This window comes from Vipera berus (assembly GCF_964194415.1).
Source record: "Vipera berus genome assembly, chromosome: 10".
Taxonomy (NCBI): Eukaryota; Metazoa; Chordata; class Lepidosauria; order Squamata; family Viperidae; genus Vipera; species Vipera berus.
The window spans coordinates 4,762,664-4,785,018 of NC_138213.1; the positions used below are offsets into that span (position 1 = coordinate 4,762,664).

General features: G+C 44.7%; 1 protein-coding gene across 1 annotated transcript in view; it reads left to right on the forward strand.

Moving 5' to 3' along the window:
• Window positions 1-21,664: 21,664 nt before the first annotated feature.
• Window positions 21,665-22,355, forward strand: part of TOX3 (TOX high mobility group box family member 3) — a 72,828-nt gene continuing 72,137 nt past the window's right edge. The window contains exon 1 of the mRNA XM_081336267.1: window positions 21,665-21,989. Coding sequence (XP_081192393.1) covers window positions 21,888-21,989 — 102 coding nt within the window. The 5' untranslated portion in view covers window positions 21,665-21,887. The remainder of the gene's footprint in view (window positions 21,990-22,355) is intronic.

The following is a 22,355-nucleotide window of genomic DNA, read 5'->3' on the forward strand; positions in this document are numbered from 1 at the left end:
AAAAATGCAGATAAAGGTTGATCTTCCCTACTTGGACAAGTCAGAACTGTTTTGGATAACAACCTTGCCGTTAGGAAGGGAATAGCTCTGGACTTAAAGTCTTTGAGGACTTCAAACCAATTCTGGACTTTTCTGTAGAGGACACAAGGAAGGATTTTTATTTATTTTATTTTTTATTTTAATTCCATTTATATCCCGCCCTTCTCCGAAGACTCAGGGCGGCTTACAAGCTTAGCAGTTGTCCTCCTGTTTTCCCCACACCTGTGGTTGTTTGCATTTTATAATTTCTCTCTGGTATTGGGAAGAGGTCTAGTGACCTTAGACCCAAAGCCTTCCAGATCCACCAGTGTTAAAGTCGCTTATGCCAGAGGCAAGAGAAGACATTCACCCAGGAGTCAAAGGGCCACAACTTTTAATGCAACAGTATCAGGATTCTTCTCTTGGAACTTTTGTTTTTATCCATGTTGTCATGGATTGTTCTGAATTGAGGTAATGGTAGATGGAAATGACCTTAGCATATAAAGAGGAAGGAATGGTGCCTATGGACCGATTGCATAAAAGGGGAAGGAGCCCATGGCTTCTTAACGGTCAGAGAAAGAAGCTTAGCAAGGATCTGCCTTAACTTGTCAGGCTGTAAAAGGGGATGGAGGAGATCTGTACTTTCAGACTTGCAAAATTCTGTTAAGAATAGCCCTACAATGAATTAGCTCCTCTTATTATGTTTTCTGTCTGGTCTACTTGAGAGAGTGACAGCTGTCTACCTATGACATTGGTAGCCATAAGTCAAATAAGTGAGTGAGGTGTCTACAGATTGCAAGATGCTTTCCATTGTTTTGGTGGATCTGTCCATGCTATCTGTGAATGCAATAGAACAAAATGCAGATGCAATTTTAATGCTAGCACCATTTTTAGGATTTGTGGAGCAATGTCTTAATTTGCCCTGAAATTGTAAAGAAAGTTGTTGCTGTTTTTTTAAAAAAGGCATAAATATTAAATAAATCCTCGCTGCACATACGAAATGGCACTGACTAGAAAATTAGGAATAAATGTAGAGAGAAGTAAAAAGATTTACTATTCAGGGCTTGACCACCTGAAACAATGCTACACACATCAAAAGTAATGAAATGAAATTTACTCTGAAATGAAATTTACGGGCTGTAAAGATCATCCTTTTGTTCTCTTCTTCCCCAAATACAGCTGAGCTGTTTTTTTCCGGGTGCTCTCAGAGTCTGAAATTATGATAATAATAAAATCTGAAATTATAATAAAACGGGAGACCTAGCAACTCAGAATTTGCTGCAAGGACAGGAAAGTGATGTTGCTGTGAAAGGGGCAATTTTTACAAGAGACACCAGAGGAATTAATTTCATATTTTCAACCCAGTAGCTTGGGATTTCCCCCCTCCCTCAAGCAAAGTTGGTACATTCCCTATAGGAAAGGCAAAATTTGGACTGTCACTATGACTCCCTTAAAGAAGGACATGCCGTGAATGGCCAATGCGATGGATTAACATGGGTTATGAAATACAGGTAGTCCTCAAGTTACAACTCTTTGTTTAGTGACCATTCAAAGTGACCTATGATTGTTTTTCACACTTACGATCATTGCAGCATCCCTACGGTCACGTGACTAAAATTTGGACGCTTGGCAAGTGGCACGTACTTAGGACGGTTGCAGGGTCCCAGGATCATGTGATCTCCTTTTGTGAGCTTCTAATGAGCTACATCCATGAGGAAGCCAGACTCACTTACAACCATGTTACTAACTTAACAACCACAGTGATTCGCTTAACCACTGTGGCAAGGAAGGTCTTTAAATGGGGCAAAAGTCACTCAACAATTGTCCCAAAGATACTTTTTTCACTAAGCAACTGGACTTCCTTGTTTTTCTCTGAAGACGTTTTGCTTCTCATCCATTGAAACTTCTTCAGCTCTGACAACTCTTCACCTCTTAGCAACTGTTTCACTCTGCCACAGCTGCAACAGTTGTGGCTGTAAGTCGAAAACTACCTGTATTCACCATGGCAAGGTGCAAGTGGTAGAGAATAGGGGTCCCCAACTCCTGGTCCGTGGCATGCCAGGAACTAGTCCATCCAAACAAACCAAACCCCATCCGTGGGATGCAGGCAGCATATGAAAGCACGTCCCCTCCAGTCCGTGGAAAAAGCTTTCTCCATGGAATTGGTCCCTGGGTCCCAAAAGGTTGGGGGCCACTGGTATAGAAGGCTACTTGTGTCTGCCAGATTTAGGGGGCAGAGACCCACAGAATGCAGAACTCAGAGCTGTGTTAATTCAAGAAGCAGGTTGTAAAGGTGTTTTGCTCAAAGCACGCTAGAACAAAGTGGTCCTTTGAAGCTTTGCACACCCTTTGAGTTTATTCTTCATGTCCTCTATTTTTGTTTTGTATATTCCTGACTGGGAAATCCATTCTCAGAGAAGATTTGCTGAGTTGCTGCACCACCTTTGAGGTTGGCATTTTGAGAACCGCTGACGGGAACATATCCGGCTTTGAAAAATAATGGGTTGTTGTTGTTGTTCGTGTCACTTTGGGCTGCTGTTGTGGTATTATTATCTTCCTTTCTTATATGCCCCTTTGAAAGTTGCACGAGTGATAGAAATTTAAATATAAATAAAACACACAGTCGGCATTCACAGACCATTAGATCTTGGCTTCCCTCCTGGCAGCCATCTGTCAAGATGGCTTCGTGCCTTCTTGCAAAGGAGATGCCAGTTTTAGGTGGGGAAACAATGGAGAGAGGAGACCCTCACTTCAAGCTGGCTCTTCTTGAGGGGGAGAAAGTTGTCTTTTCCGTTAATGCCCACTGACTTTTGCTATATCCAAGGGAGGAAAAAGGGCACCGCGTACTGTGTGTGTTTGGGCTAAGCTTTTACTTAAAAATAAGAGAGGCCTAAAGGAATGCAGAAGATGAAGCTTCTGAGAGTCTGTAGTAAGGCTGTGATTGCCTTACTATAGGGAGCAAAAGTGAACAGTGATTTGTCTTGCCTTGCAGATTCATCATGAATGGGAGTGGGCCTCTGCAATAAGGAGGTTGCTTTAAAGGGAAGGGATCCAGATGGCCCTGATCTTGGCAGTCTTCTGGAAGGCTTCAAAGCTTTTTCCTAAGGCACGGGGCCAGCCTCTGTGGGGTTTTGACGGTGAGACTGCTCAAGCAGGATACCTGTACCATTCCGGACAAATGGCTTTCTAGTTCCTTCTTCAAAGCCTTTAGTGTTGGAGCACCCACAATTTCTGGAGGGAAGCCGTTCCACTGACTGATTGTTTTCACTTTCAGGAAATTTCTCCTTAGTTCTAGGCAGGATCTCTCTTTAATGATCTTCCATCCGTTACTTCTTGTCCTGCTCTCAGCTGCTTTGGAGAATAGGTTGACAACACCTCAAGTCCTGGAAGACTGCTGTCATATCACTCCTTGTCCTTCTCTTTAATGGACTAGACATGACCTGGAAACTTCCTGATCTCAGGAAAGAAATCAGGGCTGGAAATGCCAGGATCTGAAGGTAGCTTACCAACTACGCCAGGGGTGTCAAACTCAATTTCATTGAGGGCCGCATCAGCATTGCGGTTGCCCTCAGGGGGCTGGGTGGGTGTGGCCAGGGTGGGCATGGTCTACTGGGTGGGCGTGGCTAGAGTGTGTATGGCCTACTGGGTGGGCATGGCCAGCTCTCCATGGTTCGCATCAAGGGTGCCTATGGGGGCCTGGGCAGGAGTGGGACAGATCTGAGGGTCTCTGGCAGAAGGAGGGTCTCTGGGCCAGGGCCAAAGCAGTGGGGGCCGTTCCCTCACTGTTTCCAGGATGGCTTCGCGGGCCGCATGAAACCACTTCGTGGGCCGGATCCGGCCCCCGGGCCTTGTGTTTGACATGTCTGAACTACGCCATCAACCATGGAGCTACAATTCCATCCTCCATGTGACCCTCAGATATTGGCAGCAGAGAGATAGCAATACTTGTTATGTTCTTTCTTTGCACCCCTCCCCAATCCCTATCGAACCCAGAGCCAAGTAAATAAACAAATGAACAGCTGGCTCTTCAGGGTGTCAGTCATCAAAGAGAGCTGTGTGCCAATCGGGTACTGAAAAGGCCATCAGCATAAACGAGGTAATATAAATCCTTGTTTTTCCCCCCATCTGCCTTCTGTTACTCTAACTCTGCAGAGGATCGCTTCAGTTCCTTCCCTCTTCGCCTAGGCAAACTCAATATTATGACTTCATTCATCAAAGCTGGGAGGAAAAAAGATATCACAGTCCATTAAACCAATTTCTTTTTAGGGAGGAGCATTAATATCCTATAACTATATATAAAAAAAGGGGGTGAGGATTTTATGACTGGGTTTTATCCATGTTTTTTCTTCTAATTTTTTTTCCCTCCAAAGGTCTTAGTCTCATACTTATCAACCCACCTGGAATGTTTAGTTCAGCTTATTTTGGGGAAGGGGCTTTCTTTCTCTTTGAGTGGAAATGAGAAATCAATTAAATAAATATGTGGGAAAAGTAAGACTATATAAGCAGCAGATGGTTATTGCATCTACTCTGACTTTCACTTTTCAAGGAGTAGTGAAGTGGATTCAAAAAAACCTAAATTCATGTCATAGACTTGTAGACTTCAGCTCCCAGAATTCTCCAGTCAGCATGGAATTCTGGAATAAATGGGAGTTGAAGTCCACAAGCTCACAGATGGTCACCCCTGTTCTAAAGTTTGAGAGGGTGTAGTCCATGGTAGGAAACTCTACATAGATCAAGTGTAGGCACTTTGAATCTCCCAATTATTGTTGTCAATCACAAACATGGTTTCTATGCCATTCTTTCTACTGGAATAGTCCAGGACAGTTTACCTATATTCACAATTTTCTTTTTTTAAATCTTGTAACCATCAGTTGGACAATAGTCATCAGATCCAGTCATGGTGGCCAATGACAAGGTATTGTGGATTGATGGTACGGGATGGCCTTTTCAAGATACAGATGGTAAAATTTATTAAAAAATAAAATTTGCTCTAACAGAGTCTCTTAATTTACCCAACATCATCTGATACGTTCTATGCAGCTCTCCAGTGTTTTGAGCTGGTCATAGTTCATATGCAATTTTTTAAGTTACTTTCTATCCAGATTCAATCACTCTCCATTTGAATTACTAATGTATGGATCTTTTGTTTTTAGCTGATACAGAAGTAACTCCATTAGTTCTAAAAAGCCTAGGTCAAAACTGTTTAAATATGGGTCTAATTAAATAAAAAAACTGTTTAAAGATAGATGAAGTCTGAAATTTAACAAACAAATCAAGCCTACTTCTTTCATTTTAAGATGTTTTACCCCTCTTTCTAAGATTCTTCTTTGTTGATTGTGTATCTTCTTGACTAATATCAAACAAGAAAGCTGCCTCTTGTTTTAGATTCAGGCATTTTCTTTAAAGTCAACATATTAGTTAAGCATGTAAATCTGTTTATTGTAGCTTCAGAAATATTGCCAGGGCATGAAGCATCTGGAGCTCCGTAGCAACTGAAAAACTAATTTGCAAATTTAAGAGATTTTGTTCTGCCTTTGTCAAATGTTTGCTAAATTTAACGGTTATCCAAAAGATCATGTGTGTTGCTTTTTTAAAGATCAAAGTATGCAACACTCTTGGCTCGTGTTCTGCTAATCTAACCCCCCAATCTGCTACACAGATTGATTTGGAAAACTGGGTAAAGACCGATGCAGTTCTGCTTAAGGCAGGGGTGTCAAACTCAATTTCATTGAGGGCCGCATCAGCATTGTGGTTGCCCTCAGGGGGCCGGGTGGGTATGGCCAGGGTGGGCGTGGCCTACTGGGTGGGCATGGCTAGAGTGCATATGGCCTACTGGGTGGACATGGCCAGCTCTACATCGTTCGCATCATGGGGGCCTATGGGGGCCTGGGCAGGAGTGGGACAGATCTGAGGGTCTCTGGCAGGAGGAGGGTCTCTGGGCCAGGGCCAAGACAGTGGGGGCCGTTCCCTCACTGTTTCCAGGATGGCTTCGCGGGCCACATGAAACCACTTTGCGGGCCAGATCTGGCCCCCGGGCCTTGTGTTTGACATGTCTGGCTTAAGGGATCCGAACTAGTTGCATGTAATTCAACTGAAGAATGCTAAGAATGTACATGAAACCCTGGTAGAATTTCTGCTGGAAGCAACTTTCTCTCGCTAAAAGAAAAGAGAGTCTCTTGAACTCTTCAATATCCAGCATGTAATGTACATATCTGCGGTGTTTCTCTGTAAACTATACCACGGGGCCCAAGGGTGAAAAGATATATATTGGAAATTCAAAAACACGTTTTGTGTAGCCCAGAAAATGACTCCATGGAGGTTGCCTACTCATTCACAAAGAGTGATGGTGTCCATGATCAGTTATGAAAGAGCGCAGAAAGGTCTGTGAATGCTCTATATCAATCTTTCCAGGTTCTTAGGATAACTGATTTTATTCACCTTTGCAATCAAAACTCTGGATTACAACTCTCCACCCCTAGCCAATTTTATGGTTTGGAGTAGATGATGACTGACATGACCCCAGGCTTAATTTTAATTAAATTAAAAATCACATTAGTTTATAGTTTTCCTATGCCCGGAACATACTTATCCTTTCAGGAAGATGTTCCTTAATCCATCATTTAAACAGGTAAATGTGTTGCTTAGGTTGAGTACATCTCTCCTTTGTTGTTACTGTGTGTTGGGGGGAGAGAGCACGGGGGGGGGGAGGCTCAGCTAATCTCAATGTACACATGTTGTACTTTGACAATAAAGGATTATTATTATTATTATTATTATTATTATTATTATTATTATTATTGTTGTTGTTATTATAATTATTAATTATTAATTATTAATTATTAATTATTATTATTATCAGGGTCTTGTTTAATACTCCACCCACACACTTTGCAAATCTGATCATATTCCCTATTCCAGCCTATTCTCCTTGCCATTTTCCACTGGAGTTGATTTACAATTGGATGTAAAAGGATAGCAGTATCTACCAACATCTTTTGAAAACAGCTGCCTCATCTTTCATCTTCTCTGATAGATAGAACTTTCCCTTCATTCAATTTTTCCTACGTTAGTTAAACCTCCCGATGTTCTGTTGTCATGATTGATCCTAATACACACAACACGATCTTAAATCCACCTGGATCTTGGCCACAGATGATTTCTCTTCTGAACTATTTGAAGCTTGAAACCGAACCAGGAGAATGGATATTTGAGGGAGTGGATAATATGGGAGGATGTGCTCTCACATGGATCATGATGGCTTGTATTGTGCATCTATAATCAGGAGCTGAACAAACTGAGATTCCAAATTTCCAGAAAGCTATTAATGTGCTTTATAACCAAACATGATCTTTGAAAGCTAGAGTAAATACGAACAGAAGGACATCACCTACCGCCAACTGCCATTATGACTAAATATATTCATTCATTAGCTTTAGGCCTTCATGTCTGATTGGCAAGGAAACCTTGGTTATTTTCCCCTTGTCAATTCTAGGGACTAATCCAACTGGTTGGTCTTTGTTGAAATGGAATGATGTGGTGTTGGGCCAACACAAATGGGTGAGACTCTGCAACAGCCATTACTGAGCAGTAAGTGTGAAAGAAGAGTGAGAATGCAATATATATTGCTGTAGGAAAGGGCTAGAATGCTAATGCGCTTCTCCACAACAGATTGTCAATCTAAAATTGAACTTACAAGGGTAGAAGTTGATTTGGTGGTGTGAAGGAGAAGGCACGTCAACTGCTTTCAACCATATGAGCAGTCAAACAAGCAAGTTCGAAGGAAGTATGGTGTGAGTGTTGAGTGATAATGGTAAAGCTTTGATAATAACTGGGGATAGGGATGGATTTTCTTGCAAACAATAACGCCTATCCCTAAGTGAGTTTTTTATTTGCCATTTTATTGGTATAATATTTCACATCAAAGATGAACTGCAGATAACCATATTCTAGTTGGGCATTCTTTTTTTAAAAAAATTATTAGTAGTAATTTTATTAAAAAAATAAAGAACTACAGCTATTTAAAAAACCCTAATACAAACTAGAAAAAGAAAAAATGGTGCAGAAAAGAAAAAAGTAGAAAAAAAAACCAATATAGTAAAGAATAAAAGAGATATATAAAGAAATGACTTCCCTCTTCATTGGAACAAGAATATATGATCTTAGTAACTTATCAACGTCTCTTAAAATACAACAAATGATCTCTTCTTTGCATAGCCCATCTCTTATCTATAAGCAAATCTTTAAAAACTTTAACAATACAATCCTGATCAGCAAAAGTCCATTAAGAGTTACCAGAGCTAACACCATATCTATTTTAACTTTGATCAAATAAACCAACTTTGTACTCCTTTCTTTTACTTTAAACAGTCTTGATCTTTAATTCCTCTAATCCTAGAACTTGATTTCTTTTTTTTTCTCTGTCTATTTTCATAAAAATTTTCAAAGCTTTAACAAGCCTCTTTTGTAAATCCAATGTAGGAACATTATCCAGGTCACTCTCTTGATTTGTAAATCCTTTTAATGATTAAGACATCAGCCTTATTTTCCTATCATACTTAGCTTGTCATTTTAAAGTCCACTTTTTTGATCCATCTCAATTTTGTCTAGTAAAACATGTTCGTCTTCCATAGCAGAAAGAATATAGATTAAATACAATCCATTTATGGAGTCAGATATTCTTAAAATTAACATCTGGGTCCATTGTTCTTCCTCTGAGTCTATCGTCCTTGCATTTTTGCAATTACTTCACTACACCACACCATCAAACTTGGTTTATTACCTCTATTGATTTTTTTTATGATGCACTTGCACTTTTTTTGGAGGGGGGAAATTGTTTTTGAATCTGTATAAGAGTTGTGCAAAGGCTCTGCCTGGACAGAGACGGGGAATTTAGACATTTTAAAATGAAAGTTTTCAAAAATGGAGTGGTCTCCTCCCGAATAGTCCAGTGGTACATCCTTTTTTTTTGTTTTGCTCTCCAATAAAAGCCGGGTATGTGTGTGTGTGTTTTTTCCCCCAAAGCAGAAATCAAGCAATTCCAGAGAATTTGTTCCAAGAATCTTAAACAGGCTACTTGAGAAAAGAACAGTTTTTTGTACCATCTTCTTTCAGTTTAGAAAGATTAGCAAGGGATAGCTGTGTCAAGTCCTCTTAAAAATAATATGCTTTCATGCTACGTCTTAATGTAACACTATCTTACGCAGCAGATGTTTGGGGAGCAAATTCTCCCCTTACACAATAACTGAGGCATACCAATGTTCGGCGTTTGATTTGCCTTTTACAACTGACAAGTGTCAAGGAGAAGCAGAGGCCAAAAGGACAAATGAATGGTGTTGAAATGTACATATCAGAGAAATAGGTTGAAAATGGGGGATGAGGAGGGAGAGGAGGAGGAGGAGGAGAAAAAACAGGAGAAGGATTGCAGGAGGAGGAGGAATAGGAGGAGGAGGAGAAGCAATAGAAGAATAATTGCTAGAGGAGGAGGAGGAGGAGGAGGAGGAGGAAGAGGAAGTCAAAGTGAAATGGTGAAGTTGTATTCTGATGTTTAACATGGTCAGACTCTGTGAGCATTAGAAAAGCCTGCGAGTACTTATGGGATATGGTGATAAAGAAATTACATACTTATTTGAGAGGAACATAAATAAAGATTAATAGGTTAATGAGTTATTTTCCTTTCATTACTACAGCATTGTACTTTATTATAATTGCTTTGCACTCCTTTAATTAAATTTGAACTGAGGCCAACACAAGATAATTTGTTTTCCCTGTACTAAACAATGAGTATGCAGATTGGAAGTAGTGGAACCATAATCAGCCCTCTGTTTTGCAACACTTTTCAACTTGGAGTAGACATTATAATTGATAATTTGATTGTTGAAGCCCTCCACACAATATATTTTAAAGCAGCATTAACATAATGGGAATTATGTTGTGTGCCTAATCTGGGCTGTTTATTGTGCAATGGAATGAAGGAATGACTTTTCGGGTTGGATCGAAGAAGACATGTATCTTCCCATACCATTTGCATATTTGTATAAATAGGATGAAACCATGATTTATTTAATTATACTTGATTGAATAAGCAATAAGGGGCTAGGCTCATTAAAAAAAACCATTAAATTATAAATCATGACAGTTGGAATACTCTGTCCAGTTCTGGTCACCACAGTATAAAAACGATCATGAGGCCCTCAAAAGATTGCAGAGAAGAGCTGTTATGCTTTCGACAGACAGAGACAAATAAAGCAGAACTCCGAGGCTTGGAAATTCCTCAAAGAACATGTTTATTAGTTACAAAGTATTGGCACGATCAAAAGTGAAACCAAGTCTGAATTTCCAACTAAAAATTACCCAGTTACAAAGTATAATGTCCCACCCACAAAACTACGCCATCAACTACATTTCCCAATATATTCATTTGGTGGGCTTTCTTATACAACGCCCAATCCCTGATCCTGGGAACAGTAGATGACCTTGGTTCCTACGGGACCGAATATTATTTTGACTAGCGAAGCACCTGGGCAAACCTCCCTCCCTCCGTTCTATGTGGCAACCTGAAATGAGGAGAAAAATGGGTGCAGCCATGCTCATTTGTAGAGTTGACAAGAGCCACAAAGATGATCGGGGCCCCGGAGGCTAAGACATATGATGAATGATTAAGAGAACTAGGTATCTTTAATCTAACAAAGAGAAGGCTTAGGGGGAGACATGACAGCAACTTCCAATCCTTGAAGGGCTGTCACAGAGAAGAGGTGGTCTATTTATTCTATATAGCGTCTGAGGGCAGGACATGAAGCAGTGAATGGAAGCTCATCAGAGGAAGATCCAATTTGGAAATAAACAGGAATTTCCTGACAGTGAGAACGATTAATGAGTAGAACAGCTTGCCTCCTGGAGTTGCGGGTGTTCCATCTCAAGGTTTCCAAGAAAAGATTGGGTAGCCATTTGTCTGTGATGCAATAAGATCTCTTGTCTAGGGCAGGGGGCTAGGACTGGAAGGCCTCCCTATGTTTCTATGATACTATGATAGACAAACCTCAATGGCTAGAAACCACCTTACAAGCCATAGACCAAACCTGGCAAAATACACAGTCTGGATCCACCCACAATTCTACACTAAAAGCAGAGAACTCAAATTACGGAATGCTGTTTTGCTAGGCAATCATGCACATCTGCTTAAAATATTTTCAGCCAGCTTTGCCAGGCTTTGCATGGCTTTCCATGAAAACTAAACCAAATAATAATAATCTGATTGAGGCAAAACAATAACACCCTCAGCAAAATTGTCAGGTCTTGTGGAAAGTAGATTGTCTCTGCAATGTATTCCTTTCACAAAAATAGACCGTAAGCTTCCCTTTAGGTGAAAGAAGGAAGTACATTCAAAACACCGTAGGCTTGTAATTTTCCTATTTTCCCAATAGGAAGGAATTGGACCTTGTTCAAATTTGGGAGTCTGCGATGGGAAGATCCACTGCCCCAAAGAGCTGAACATTTTGTCCTTTTGTTAACGGTATACTAAGTTCACAGAGCAAACATCCTGAGAATAAGGTAGAAAAAAATAATCAAAGCTTCTTTTACATGGAAGGAAAACTTTCCAGAACTTGGAATAGAGTTTTTGACATGCAATGACTAAAGCTAGCTTTAGTACCGTATTGCTTTTAATGGAAAAAAATGTAAACCTATTGGAATGCAGAAGGCCACGCAAAGCAGCTACATCATATGACATCATTTTCTCAGCACACACAAAACGCTGATGAGATTTTGGTTGCCTTATTATGGATCAGACCTAGTTCAAACAGCAAAGGTGTAATGGGAGGTGGGGGGGGGGTAATCCGGCTAGCAGTGGTTGGGGTAGAAAGTTTGCTTATTTAAGGACGCCGCAGAGCGCCTTGCGTTCTTAAGAGAAAAGAGGACATGGAGGAAAGCGCATCTTCTGAGTTGCAGAGGACACCAAAGGGAATTGAGAAGATAAATGTTGCTAGGCTGGTTGAGCTACTGGGCAGTAAATAACAAAGGATCGTGACCTAAGGAGACCTAGAAAATATATAAAAGATGACAGGGTGAGGATGGAGGGGAGCAACCTCCTGAGAACAAAAGCAATCTAAGATCACCCCAGTTGGAGGGTGAGTGAAGAAAAGCAAACATCTACGCCTATCACGTATGAATTAAATTTCATTCATTAATTTATTAAACATAAATGAATTAAATTAGTAGTCCTCAACTTATCACCACAACTGGGCCCAAAATTTATGTTGTTAAGTGAGAAATTTGTTTAAGTGCATTTTGCCCCGTTTTAGGACTTTGACACCTTTGCTAAGTGAGTTGTTAAATAAGTAACATGGTTGTGAATCTGATTCCCCCATTGACTTTGCTTGTCAGAAGATCACAAAAGGGGATCACGTGACCCTGCAACCGTCGTAGATGTGAGACAGGAGCCAAGCATCCAGCTGTAGATCACGTGACCCCAGGGATGCTACAATGGTCATGAGTGTGAATTTTATCAAATTTCAAAACTGCCCATCTTCCACACAGAGGGACTCTGGGCGTTGTACAAATAAAATGTTAGCAATCTAAAAACGGAATAGAAAAATTTAAAACAGGGCAGGATTGTTAAAATTCAACAATAAAATTCAATTCAAAGGTAGGGGGAGGGCCTCCACGGTCCTAACTAACCCCATGGTTATTGTACTAACATTGTCACACAATGCATATCTCAATGAAATGTACGTTCCAACAAGTAATTTGCTTTGCTTTCGTTCACTTTCAATACTTTATGGATTAATGGTCAAAGAAAACAACAACAACAACAACAAAGTTTATCTCTAGGCGCAGCCAGAGAGCAAGATAAATCAATAGCTAGTAACTGTCCATTACAGATCAACATCATTCTTCTCTTATACAACAACCATACTTGGGAGTTAGCCTAATTGAACTCTGCAGGGATTACGTCTGAGTCAATGGACCTGGGATGGGGCTGCAATCAACCAAACAAATAATTAAATGGACAATATCATCATAACAAACCTTACACTACACAGTTACTATCCATTGACCCAGTAAGGTTGGGCAGAACAGCAAATAATCCAGATGGATAATTTTGCCTCCCTCTCTCGCAGTCCCTTTCCCCCCCCCATCTCGTTAGGCGAGCTGATCAAATTTATGCAACAGAAAAAACATCAGCAAGTCCAAAGCAAAGCTCAAAAAACAAACCCAGCCCTAATGCAGATCAAGGGTTTTCTTTATTTTTGAAGTTGCTCTTGATGTATCTGACGCTTTCCCGCTGCGCCGATTTTGTAAGGAACCGTGTTCTAGCTCTGCCTAGACATCTTCTCTTTCATGCAAAATCTCTGACCTCCTTCATTCAATATTTAATATTTGGAATAGCCTGCTCAAATATCCATAATAAAGAGGCAGAGTTGTTTGATAATGGTTTTTTTTACAGCTTGGTGAGTGGGGGTGGGTGGGCCGAGAAAGGGGGATGTATTGTGCATTTATCACAACCTTCCTTTCCTGAGGTTATAAGGTCAAGCTTTGCTGGATTAATTTTGCACAGCCCCTTTGTTGCAAACAACAAACAAGGTCATTTATTTTCATTTCCTTGCTCCTAATTGCATAGATCTCCTTTGGAGTATGAATTCACAAAACAGGTGGTGAAATTCTGGGAAGGGGGGGAGGCGAAGGGAAGATTTGAAACAGTTCCAGAAAACGTGGGCAGGCCCCATTCCAGTCCAGCACAATGGATAAGTTGTAGGTTTAAGTCTAAGCAGAAAATACATCTGCTTTAAAACAAAAAAGACAGAATAGCCTAGGTTCATGCAAGTTTCTGAAGAAGGTGATAAAACATTTTTTCATTGGTAGATTTTATTGCTGGAAGTATGTTTTAACACTAGCCCTCCCTCTACGTAAAAAAATATGTAGAAAGCCCACCAGTCTCATCTTCTAGTAGGATTTTATAGCTGTCTTCTAAATGTACACGTTAGACAAACTGCTCTCCGAAGTAAGGAAGAAGGAACATTGAAAATCTCAGATGAGATTGGGAGAAGGGAGCTGATGTTGATGGGTCGAATCCCGAGTGCCGCGTAGCAGAATGAGCGCCTGTTACTCGTCCCAGCTTCTGCCAACCTAGCAGTTCGAAAGCACGTAAAAAAATGCAAGTAGAAAAACAGGGACCACTACGGTGGGAAGATAACAGCGTTCTGTGCGCCTTTGGCATCTAGTCATGCCGGCCACATGACCACAGAGACGTCCTCGGACAAGCACTGGCTCTTCGGCTTTGAAACGGAGATGAGCACCGGCCCCTAGAGTCGGAAACGACTAGCACACATGTGCGGGGAACCTTTATGTTACCTTTTTATCTATTATAAAGTGGGGTGTGCAACGTCTGGTCAAGAAAACAGACAAATGGATTATGGGACAAGGAAAGGAAGATAAGAGTTCTCATTTGAGACACAAATAACCAGGCTGGGTAATGATGACCTTATCCATTCAGTCGTGTTTTACTCTTGGTGATTCCATGGGCCAGGTCTCTCCACATCTTCTGATCTTGAACTATTTTGAGTTTTTCTATGCTGTGGCTGCTGTCAGCTTTGATGGTGTCCAGTCCCATGTTCTTTGATGGCCTGGTTTCCTTTTACTGATATCTCTTCCAAACATAATTAGATCTAGCTCTCTGGAGAAAGGCTGAGCGCCAAAGAATTGAGGCCTTTGAACTATGGTGCTGGAGAAGACTCCTCCTCAGTCCTTGAGGAGATCAACCCTGACTGGTCTTTAGAAGGCCAGATCCTGAAGTTGAAACTCAAATACTTTGGCCACCTAATGAGAAGGAAGGACTCACTAAAGAAGAGCCTAATGCTGGGAAAGGTTGAGGGCAAGAGAAGAAGGGGACGACAGAGAATGAGGTAGCTGGATGGAGTCACTGAAGCAGGAGGTGTGAGCCTAAATGGACTCCAGAAGATGGTAGAGGACATTATCCTTAGTTTCATTACCCAAACTAAGTAACATCATCACGACTAGTGCCTTGATGCTACTGCACCGATACTTACAGGCTTTCCAGTTCCAGAACACAGCTGGTTTTCTAGGAAAAATGTGCCTAGAGCAGAGAAACAGGAACTGCCAACTCCCTATCTTGAAAAGTCCAAAGGTTCAAACCATACATCTCTTTTCCCTTCCTGGACACACCAGTGAACTGCAAACTAGTTATTTCCCAGTGGGAAGGGCAGTTGATATTTGTGCTGAAGAGTCAAAATCTGAAAGGGATGGGTGTGCTGTTGTGATCCACACCTTGCCTTTTTAATATAACATGAAGGCACTTGCTGGAATGAAGCTTGGATGCAAGGCTACACTTGCAGTTTGTGTGCTGTTATCGTAATGGTCCTGCCTGTTCTGACAAACATACAATTTTTTTCCATACATTTAAGTTTGCTTAATTTAAGATCTCAACCAACAAACAAACCAGGTTGTAATTAATAAAATTTTCTATTCTTAACGTTCAGATCCCAGCTATTGAAAAACTTCATGCATAAAATACTCGAGGCTGCATAAAATTCACTAAGTAGGGATAGAATCAGAATAACTCATTGAGTTACCTTAGTGCGCTACTCATCGTTCAAGCATATATTACTGAATAAACCAAACTGTAGTTTACAAAGCACAGTTCATACAACTAGCACAGTCAAAATCAAATCACTTTAGGGCTTAAAGTGTGTGAATCTCATTGTTCTACCTCATGCTTGTCATTTCTTATACCCAACAATTGAAGTATTTATTTTTCCTCCTACTGACAATACATTGATGTGAACAGGAATCTCCATGGGAAAAGAGGTCCAAAAAAATCAAGATGGCAGCACAATCCAGGTCCCATCCCTTTGTACATGCATTAGATGTGACTATGTTGCTGCATCTACCATCTTTATTCCCTCTGGAGATAATGCTTGCTGTATGTTAAGTTTAACCAAGGGCAAATAGAAGAAACTTCAAAAATTAAGCTTAAAAAATAAATGACAGAATCTGATGTTCTACAGTAAAACTGAACTGTATCATCTACACAGTTCCTAATCCCTCTTATGCTTCTGTAATTCCCCTAGAGTTAACACACCTCTCTTATGTCCCACATCTAATTTAGGCCTCAAGTGTTTTTCTTAAAATATCTTTGAAGGAAAAGATTTTAAAGTGGGGATGCGGAACCAACTAGATGGTACCGCCCCAGATGCTTAATGGACCCTCTCGGGTTCCAGGCAGCGCTGGGATCCCCACCTGCCTCCGTCGCTCACAGCTCGGCGGATGCCTTAGTGGAAGCCTGGGAAAGGGCAGCCACTGAGGCACTGGACCGAGTTGTACCCCTGCGGCCCCTGACCCGGTGCAGATCCCAGCGAGCTCCATGGTTCTCCGCGGAGCTCCGGGAGATGAAGCGTCGGAAACGGGGCCTAGAGAGCTGCTGGAAGTCCAGCCGATCCGAATCCGACCGGTTGCGGTTAAGAACCTATATTAGGTCTTATCTCGCAGCGATGAGGGCGGCGAGGTGCAATTACTTCTCTGCCCTCATCGCGTCCGCAGATAATCGCCCGGCCGCCTTGTTTAGGGTGACTCGCTCCCTCCTTAATCAGGAGGTGAGGGAGGATCCCTTGCAGGGTCGTGCCGAGGAATTCAGTCAACATCTGTCGGATAAAATCGCTCGGATTCGGACCGGTTTGGACTCCAGGTGGGCAGAGTCTGGCGATCAGGACACGGGCGGTCTTGTCAATGTTATCTGGGAGGAGTTTGATTCTGTGACCCCTGATGAAGTGGACAGGATTATGGGGAGGTTGAGCTCCACCACATGTTTATTGGATCCGTGCCCTTCCTGGCTGGTTTATGCAGCTAGGGAGAGGACACGAGGCTGGTTCCAGGCGGTGATATCTGCTTCTTTGAGTGAGGGTAATTTCCCCACCGTCTTGAAGGAGGCGGTGGTGAGACCTCTCCTCAAGAAGCCTGCCTTGGACCCAGCTGTCTTGAACAACTTTCGTCCAGTCTCCAACCTTCGCTTTCTTGCGAAGGTTGTTGAGAGTGTGGTGGCGCATCAGCTCCCTCTGGTCCTGGATGAAGCGGATTATCTGGACCCGTACCAATCGGGTTTCAGGCCCGGGTACAGCACGGAGACGGCATTGGTCGCTCTGGTGAATGATCTCTGGAGGGCCCGGGATAGGGGATATTCCTCTGTCCTGGTCCTATTAGACCTCTCGGCGGCTTTCGATACCATCGACCATGGTATCCTGCTGCGGCGTCTCAGGGGATTGGGAGTGGGAGGCACAGTTCTTCGGTGGTTCTCCTCCTATCTCCTGGGACGTTCGCAGTCGGTGTTGGCAGGGGGGCAGAGATCGGCCCCTAGGTCTCTCGTTTGTGGAGTTCCTCAGGGTTCGGTTCTCTCGCCTCTCCTGTTCAACATCTACATGAAACCGCTGGGTGAGATCATTCGTGGTTTTGGAGTTGGGTATCATCAATATGCTGATGATACCCAACTTTTCATTTCGACCCCAAACCACCCCAGTGATGCCCTCGCTGTGATGTCCCGTTGCCTGGAGGCGGTTCGGGTCTGGATGGGGAGGAACAGACTTCAACTCAACCCTGACAAGACTGAGTGGCTGTACATTCCGGCATCCCGGGACATTCAAAACGTTCCTTCACTTTCTATGGGGGGTGAGTCTTTACCCCCTGTAGTTAGGGCTCGCAACTTGGGAGTCCTCCTGGATGCACGGCTTACCTTAGAAGATCATGTAGTAGCCGTGACCAGGGGGGCTTTCGCACAGGTTCGCCTGGTGCGGCAGTTGCAGCCCTACCTAGACCGGGATGCTCTGTGTACGGTCACTCATGCGCTCGTGACCTCTCGTCTTGACTATTGCAATGCTGTCTACATGGGGCTTCCCTTGAAGACCACTCGGAGGCTCCAACTGGTACAGAATGCGGCCGCGAGAGTTGTCTTGGGAGTTTCCCGGTACTCCCATGTTACACCTTTGCTCCGCGAGCTGCATTGGTTACCAGTTGTCTTCCGGGTGAGGTTCAAGGTCTTAGTGATGGTTTTTAAGTCCTTACATGGCATGGGTCCGGAATACCTCGGGGACCACCTGCTGCCGGCGTCAACTCCCCTCCGCCCCGTGCGTTCCCACAGAGAGGGCCTCCTCAGGGTGCCTCCAGTCAGAGAATGTCGGCTGGTGGCCCCCAGGGGGAGGGCCTTCTCTGTGGGCGCTCCGGCTTTGTGGAACCAGCTGCCGGTTGAGCTCCGGATGGCACCGGATCTCCGCTCCTTCCGGCGCGGGTTAAAGACCCATTTATTTGAACAAGCTGGCCTGGCCTGATGGGGAATCACTTAGGGTTTTAATATTTATATATATATATTATTGTTTTTATTGTGGGCAATAATTTAATTCTTTTTTAACTTTTGTACTTTTGTAGTTTTAAGATATGCCCTGTTCACCGCCCTGAGTCCTTCGGGAGAAGGGCGGTATAAAAATTTAATTAAATAAATAAATAAATAAATGTTTAAATTCCTATTTGGATGCTAGAAAGAATTGGAAGATCACCTCTAAAGTGAGGTGAATGAATGAATCAATAAAATCCATGACAAGGGGTGGAGTTATGACAATTTATTTATTTATTCCATGAAATGAAATGTTGGAAAGCACATCCTGGAACATTTTGCATATAATGATGCTAGTAATGGAACTATAGTGGTGGGGGTTTGCTTAAACCCCAGGTCAGATGCAGATTTTGCATATGAAAAAAATAGATTAAAGTAGTTATGAAGGAAAAGAATATAATAACAGCTGAAGACTCCAAATTCTAGTCCTGCCTTTGTAGGGACAGAAACAAGCTGGGTGTGTCTGAGGAAGGAAGCTATGGCAAACCACTTCTGAAAATGTTGGCAAAATTGCAAGAACTTGTTCAAGTGACGACTGTTTTAAAGTCAGAAAACAAACGAACAGTAAGTTTTTCTACTGTAGGAGCCCGAATGAGGTCTGCAGCATCATGATGTCGTAACTCTTAACACAATCTTTAGCATTTTCTGGAATAAGGTCATTTATTTGATAATCTTTCCTCCTGCCTGCCAACTTGGGTTGTGGTGGTTTGAAACCCCTATACCAGGGGTAGGCAACCTCGGCTCTTTTATGACTCATGGACTTCAACTCCCAGAATTCCTGAGCCAGCCAAGCTGGCTCAGGAATTCTGGGAGTTGAAGTCCATGAGTCATAAAAGAGCAGAGGTTGCCTACCCCTGCCCTATACCAACCCAGGGCATTTTGTTACTTTTATGTATCAGTGCTTGAAGCATATGGACATATGTTAATGTAGTTATCAAATTACACAGGCGATGCCTGTCTTAATATGTCAGCTTGTTCTCTTCCAAGATAATGTACTAATGTTTCATACATGTAGCCACACTAAGAAATGCACAGACATCATGGAGAAAACTTTCAATGCCACAGCTTGGCTGCGTTGGAGGTTCTGAAAAAAAGATTTGACCACCATTTCTCCAGGATGGTATAAAATCTCCTGTGGTGTGCAGGGTGTGTGTGTGTGTGTGTGTTGTTCTAGAAGACCCCCAAGGTCCCTCCCAGCCTTATGATTCTATGTTTTATTTATAATCCAAGGATGCACACCTGGGCTCTTGTCTCATTCATCCCAAAGTGGAGAGGTTTGGATGAATGGAGCTTTTTAATGCGAGATCGGTCCTCACATGCATGGCCACATCAATGCCCAGCTCTCTCTCCCAAAGTACTTCTCCACTGCATGCAAATCCTGCCCAAGTCCACAGCCGTAGCACAGGTAGCCCTCGACTTACGACCATAAGCGAGTGCCAAATTTCCATTCCTTGTTAAGTGAGTTTTGCCCCATTTTACGACCTTTCTCGCCACAGTTAAGCGAATCACTGCAGTTGATAAGTGAGTAGCATGGTCATTAAGTGAATCCAGCTTCGCCACTGACTCTGCTTGTCAGAAGGTCGCGAAAGGGGATCATGTGACCCCGGGACGCTGCGACTGTCATAAATACGAACCAGTTTCCAAGCATCCGAATTTTGATAACATAACCATGGAGATGCTGCAACAGTCTTAAGTGCGAGAAACGGATCTAAGTCACTTTTTTTAGTGCCGTTGTGACTTTGAACGGTCACTAAACGTGAGTCAAGGACCTCCTGTATTTCTAACTGTTGGAGCCTCTTGGGTGTCACACAATCACCAACCGCAAACTTTCCTGGCGTCTCCTACAAGCAACATCAGCAGAAGCTGGATCTGCTTCAGAACTTGATGATCTGCTTAGCAATGGGGGCGATTCAGTTAACAACCGGGCCGAAAAGTTCAGGTCAGGCGCGATTCAACCATCCAGGCCCCAACTGTGGCCGCTAAACGAATGGTTGCAAGTCGAGGACTACCTGAATATCAAAAAGCTTCCCGAGGACCATTCCACACACACACACACACACACACACACACACACAACCAACAAGCCCCCACCCATCTGCCTCCCCAACAGCGCAAGCACGAAGCCGCAGCGAGGCGATTTCTCTCCCGCCCCGCCAGCCCGCGTCTACACGTCTAATTAGTCGCGTGTCGTCCAAGTCTTTCCCCTCCCCCCATCACTTCCTGCTCCCCAGCCTCGCCTAGCCGGCCGACGGACTGACCATCCTCCTCCTCCTCCTCCTCCTCCTAAGGGGCGCCCGAAAGTTTCCCCCTCCCCGTTCCCACGTGCTCCCGAAAAAAACTCGGGACAACCCAGGCGAGCCGTCGGGGCCGGAGGTTGCCTGGCTGGCCGGCCCGGGCTGACCTCCGAGCGGGCGAGGGAGGGAGGGCGGCCGGCGGGGGCGCCCCCGAGGCGACGGTGTGGGGGGGGGCAAGGAGGAGGGAGGGAGGCAGCCCCTCCCTCCATCCCTGCCGGGGAGGGGAGGAGGAGGAGAGCGCGCGCTCCCCGCTTTCCCGGCGCCTTCCCTCGGCCCCTTCGAGGAGACCCTCCCGGGCTGGTTTGGGAGCCCAAGAAGAACCGAACTCCTCCCGCCCGGCTTCGGGACCCCCGTTGCCCCCTCCCTCCCTCCCTCCCCCAACCGGGCCCCTCCCTTCCAGCAAGGCTTCGCCTCCTCAGAGAGGCTCCCAGGGGAGGGGAGGCTGCGCGCGCGCCCCCCCCCCGGCTCCTCTCCGCTGAGGCGCGGAGGGGGAGCGGGGGCGTGGATGGAAGAGCCGCTGTTGCGGCCGCTGCTACGGCTACCGGCGCGTGGCTCCTTTGTGCGGCGCACCTGGCCCGGCCGGCTCCTGCCTGCCATTGGAGGGGGGCGGAGCCGAGGGGAGGGGCGGGGCGGAGCCGAGGGGCGGGGCGGGGCGAGCAGGCGCGCTTTTGGCCCCCTCCTCCCCGCCTCCCTCCCTCCCTTTTCGGTGGCTTCCTCCTTTTTCTCCCTCCCGCTAGAGCGTCCCCTCACCTGTCCCTTCCGGCTCACCTGCCGCTCTCCCCTTCCCCTCCCTCCACCTCTCTATCGTCCCGCCCCCTCCCTCCCTCCCTCCTCCCTCCCTCCCGCCGCCGCCGCTCCGCAGAGCCCGGCAACTTGCTCCGCGGAGTGCGGGTCTCCCTCCGGGTGTGTGTGTGTGTGTGTGTGTGTGTGTGTGTGTGTGTGTGTGTGCGCTGCTGCTGCTGCTGCTGCTGCGCGCAGGGGTGTGTATTCGTGGGTCTGCTGGAGAGGAAAAGGGGGAGCCCTCTGGAAGGTGGATCTAGTCCCGGCTTCTGCAGAACTTCGCCCCTTTGGAGCGAGCGGATCTCCGACTCCCTCCCCGCCCCCTCCTCCAGCCGCCTCGGCCCTCGGGCTGCTGCCCCCGACCCCGCCCGCCCCGCCCCGCCGCCCCCCGAGCTCAGCCCTGCAAAATGGATGTACGCTTTTATCCCGCTGCCTCGGGCAGCTCCCTTCCCGGAGACCCGGCCGGCCTGGACTTTACCCAGTGTTTGGGTTACTACAGCTACAACAAGGTGACTGTTTTCCAGTATTCCTCTCTCTCCTCTTTCTCTTTTCCCTCTCCTTCCCTCTCTCTCTCTCTCTCTCTCTCTCTCCCTCTTTCTTTCTCCCTCTCTTTCTCTTCTTCTCGCTCTCGCCCTCCCTCTTTCTCCCCGGCACTCTCTCTCCCTTTCTCCCTCTCTCTTTCTCTCTTCTTCTCCCTCCCTCCCACTCTCTCTTCTCCCTCGCTCCCTCCCTCCCTCTCCTCTCTTTCTTTCTCCTCTCTTTCTCTCTTCTCTCTCCCTCCCCCCCCTCTCTCCCCCTCTCTTCTTTCTCCTCCCTCCCTCCCTCCCTCTCCTTCTCCCACTCTCTTTCTCTCTTCTTCTCCCTCTCTCCCACTC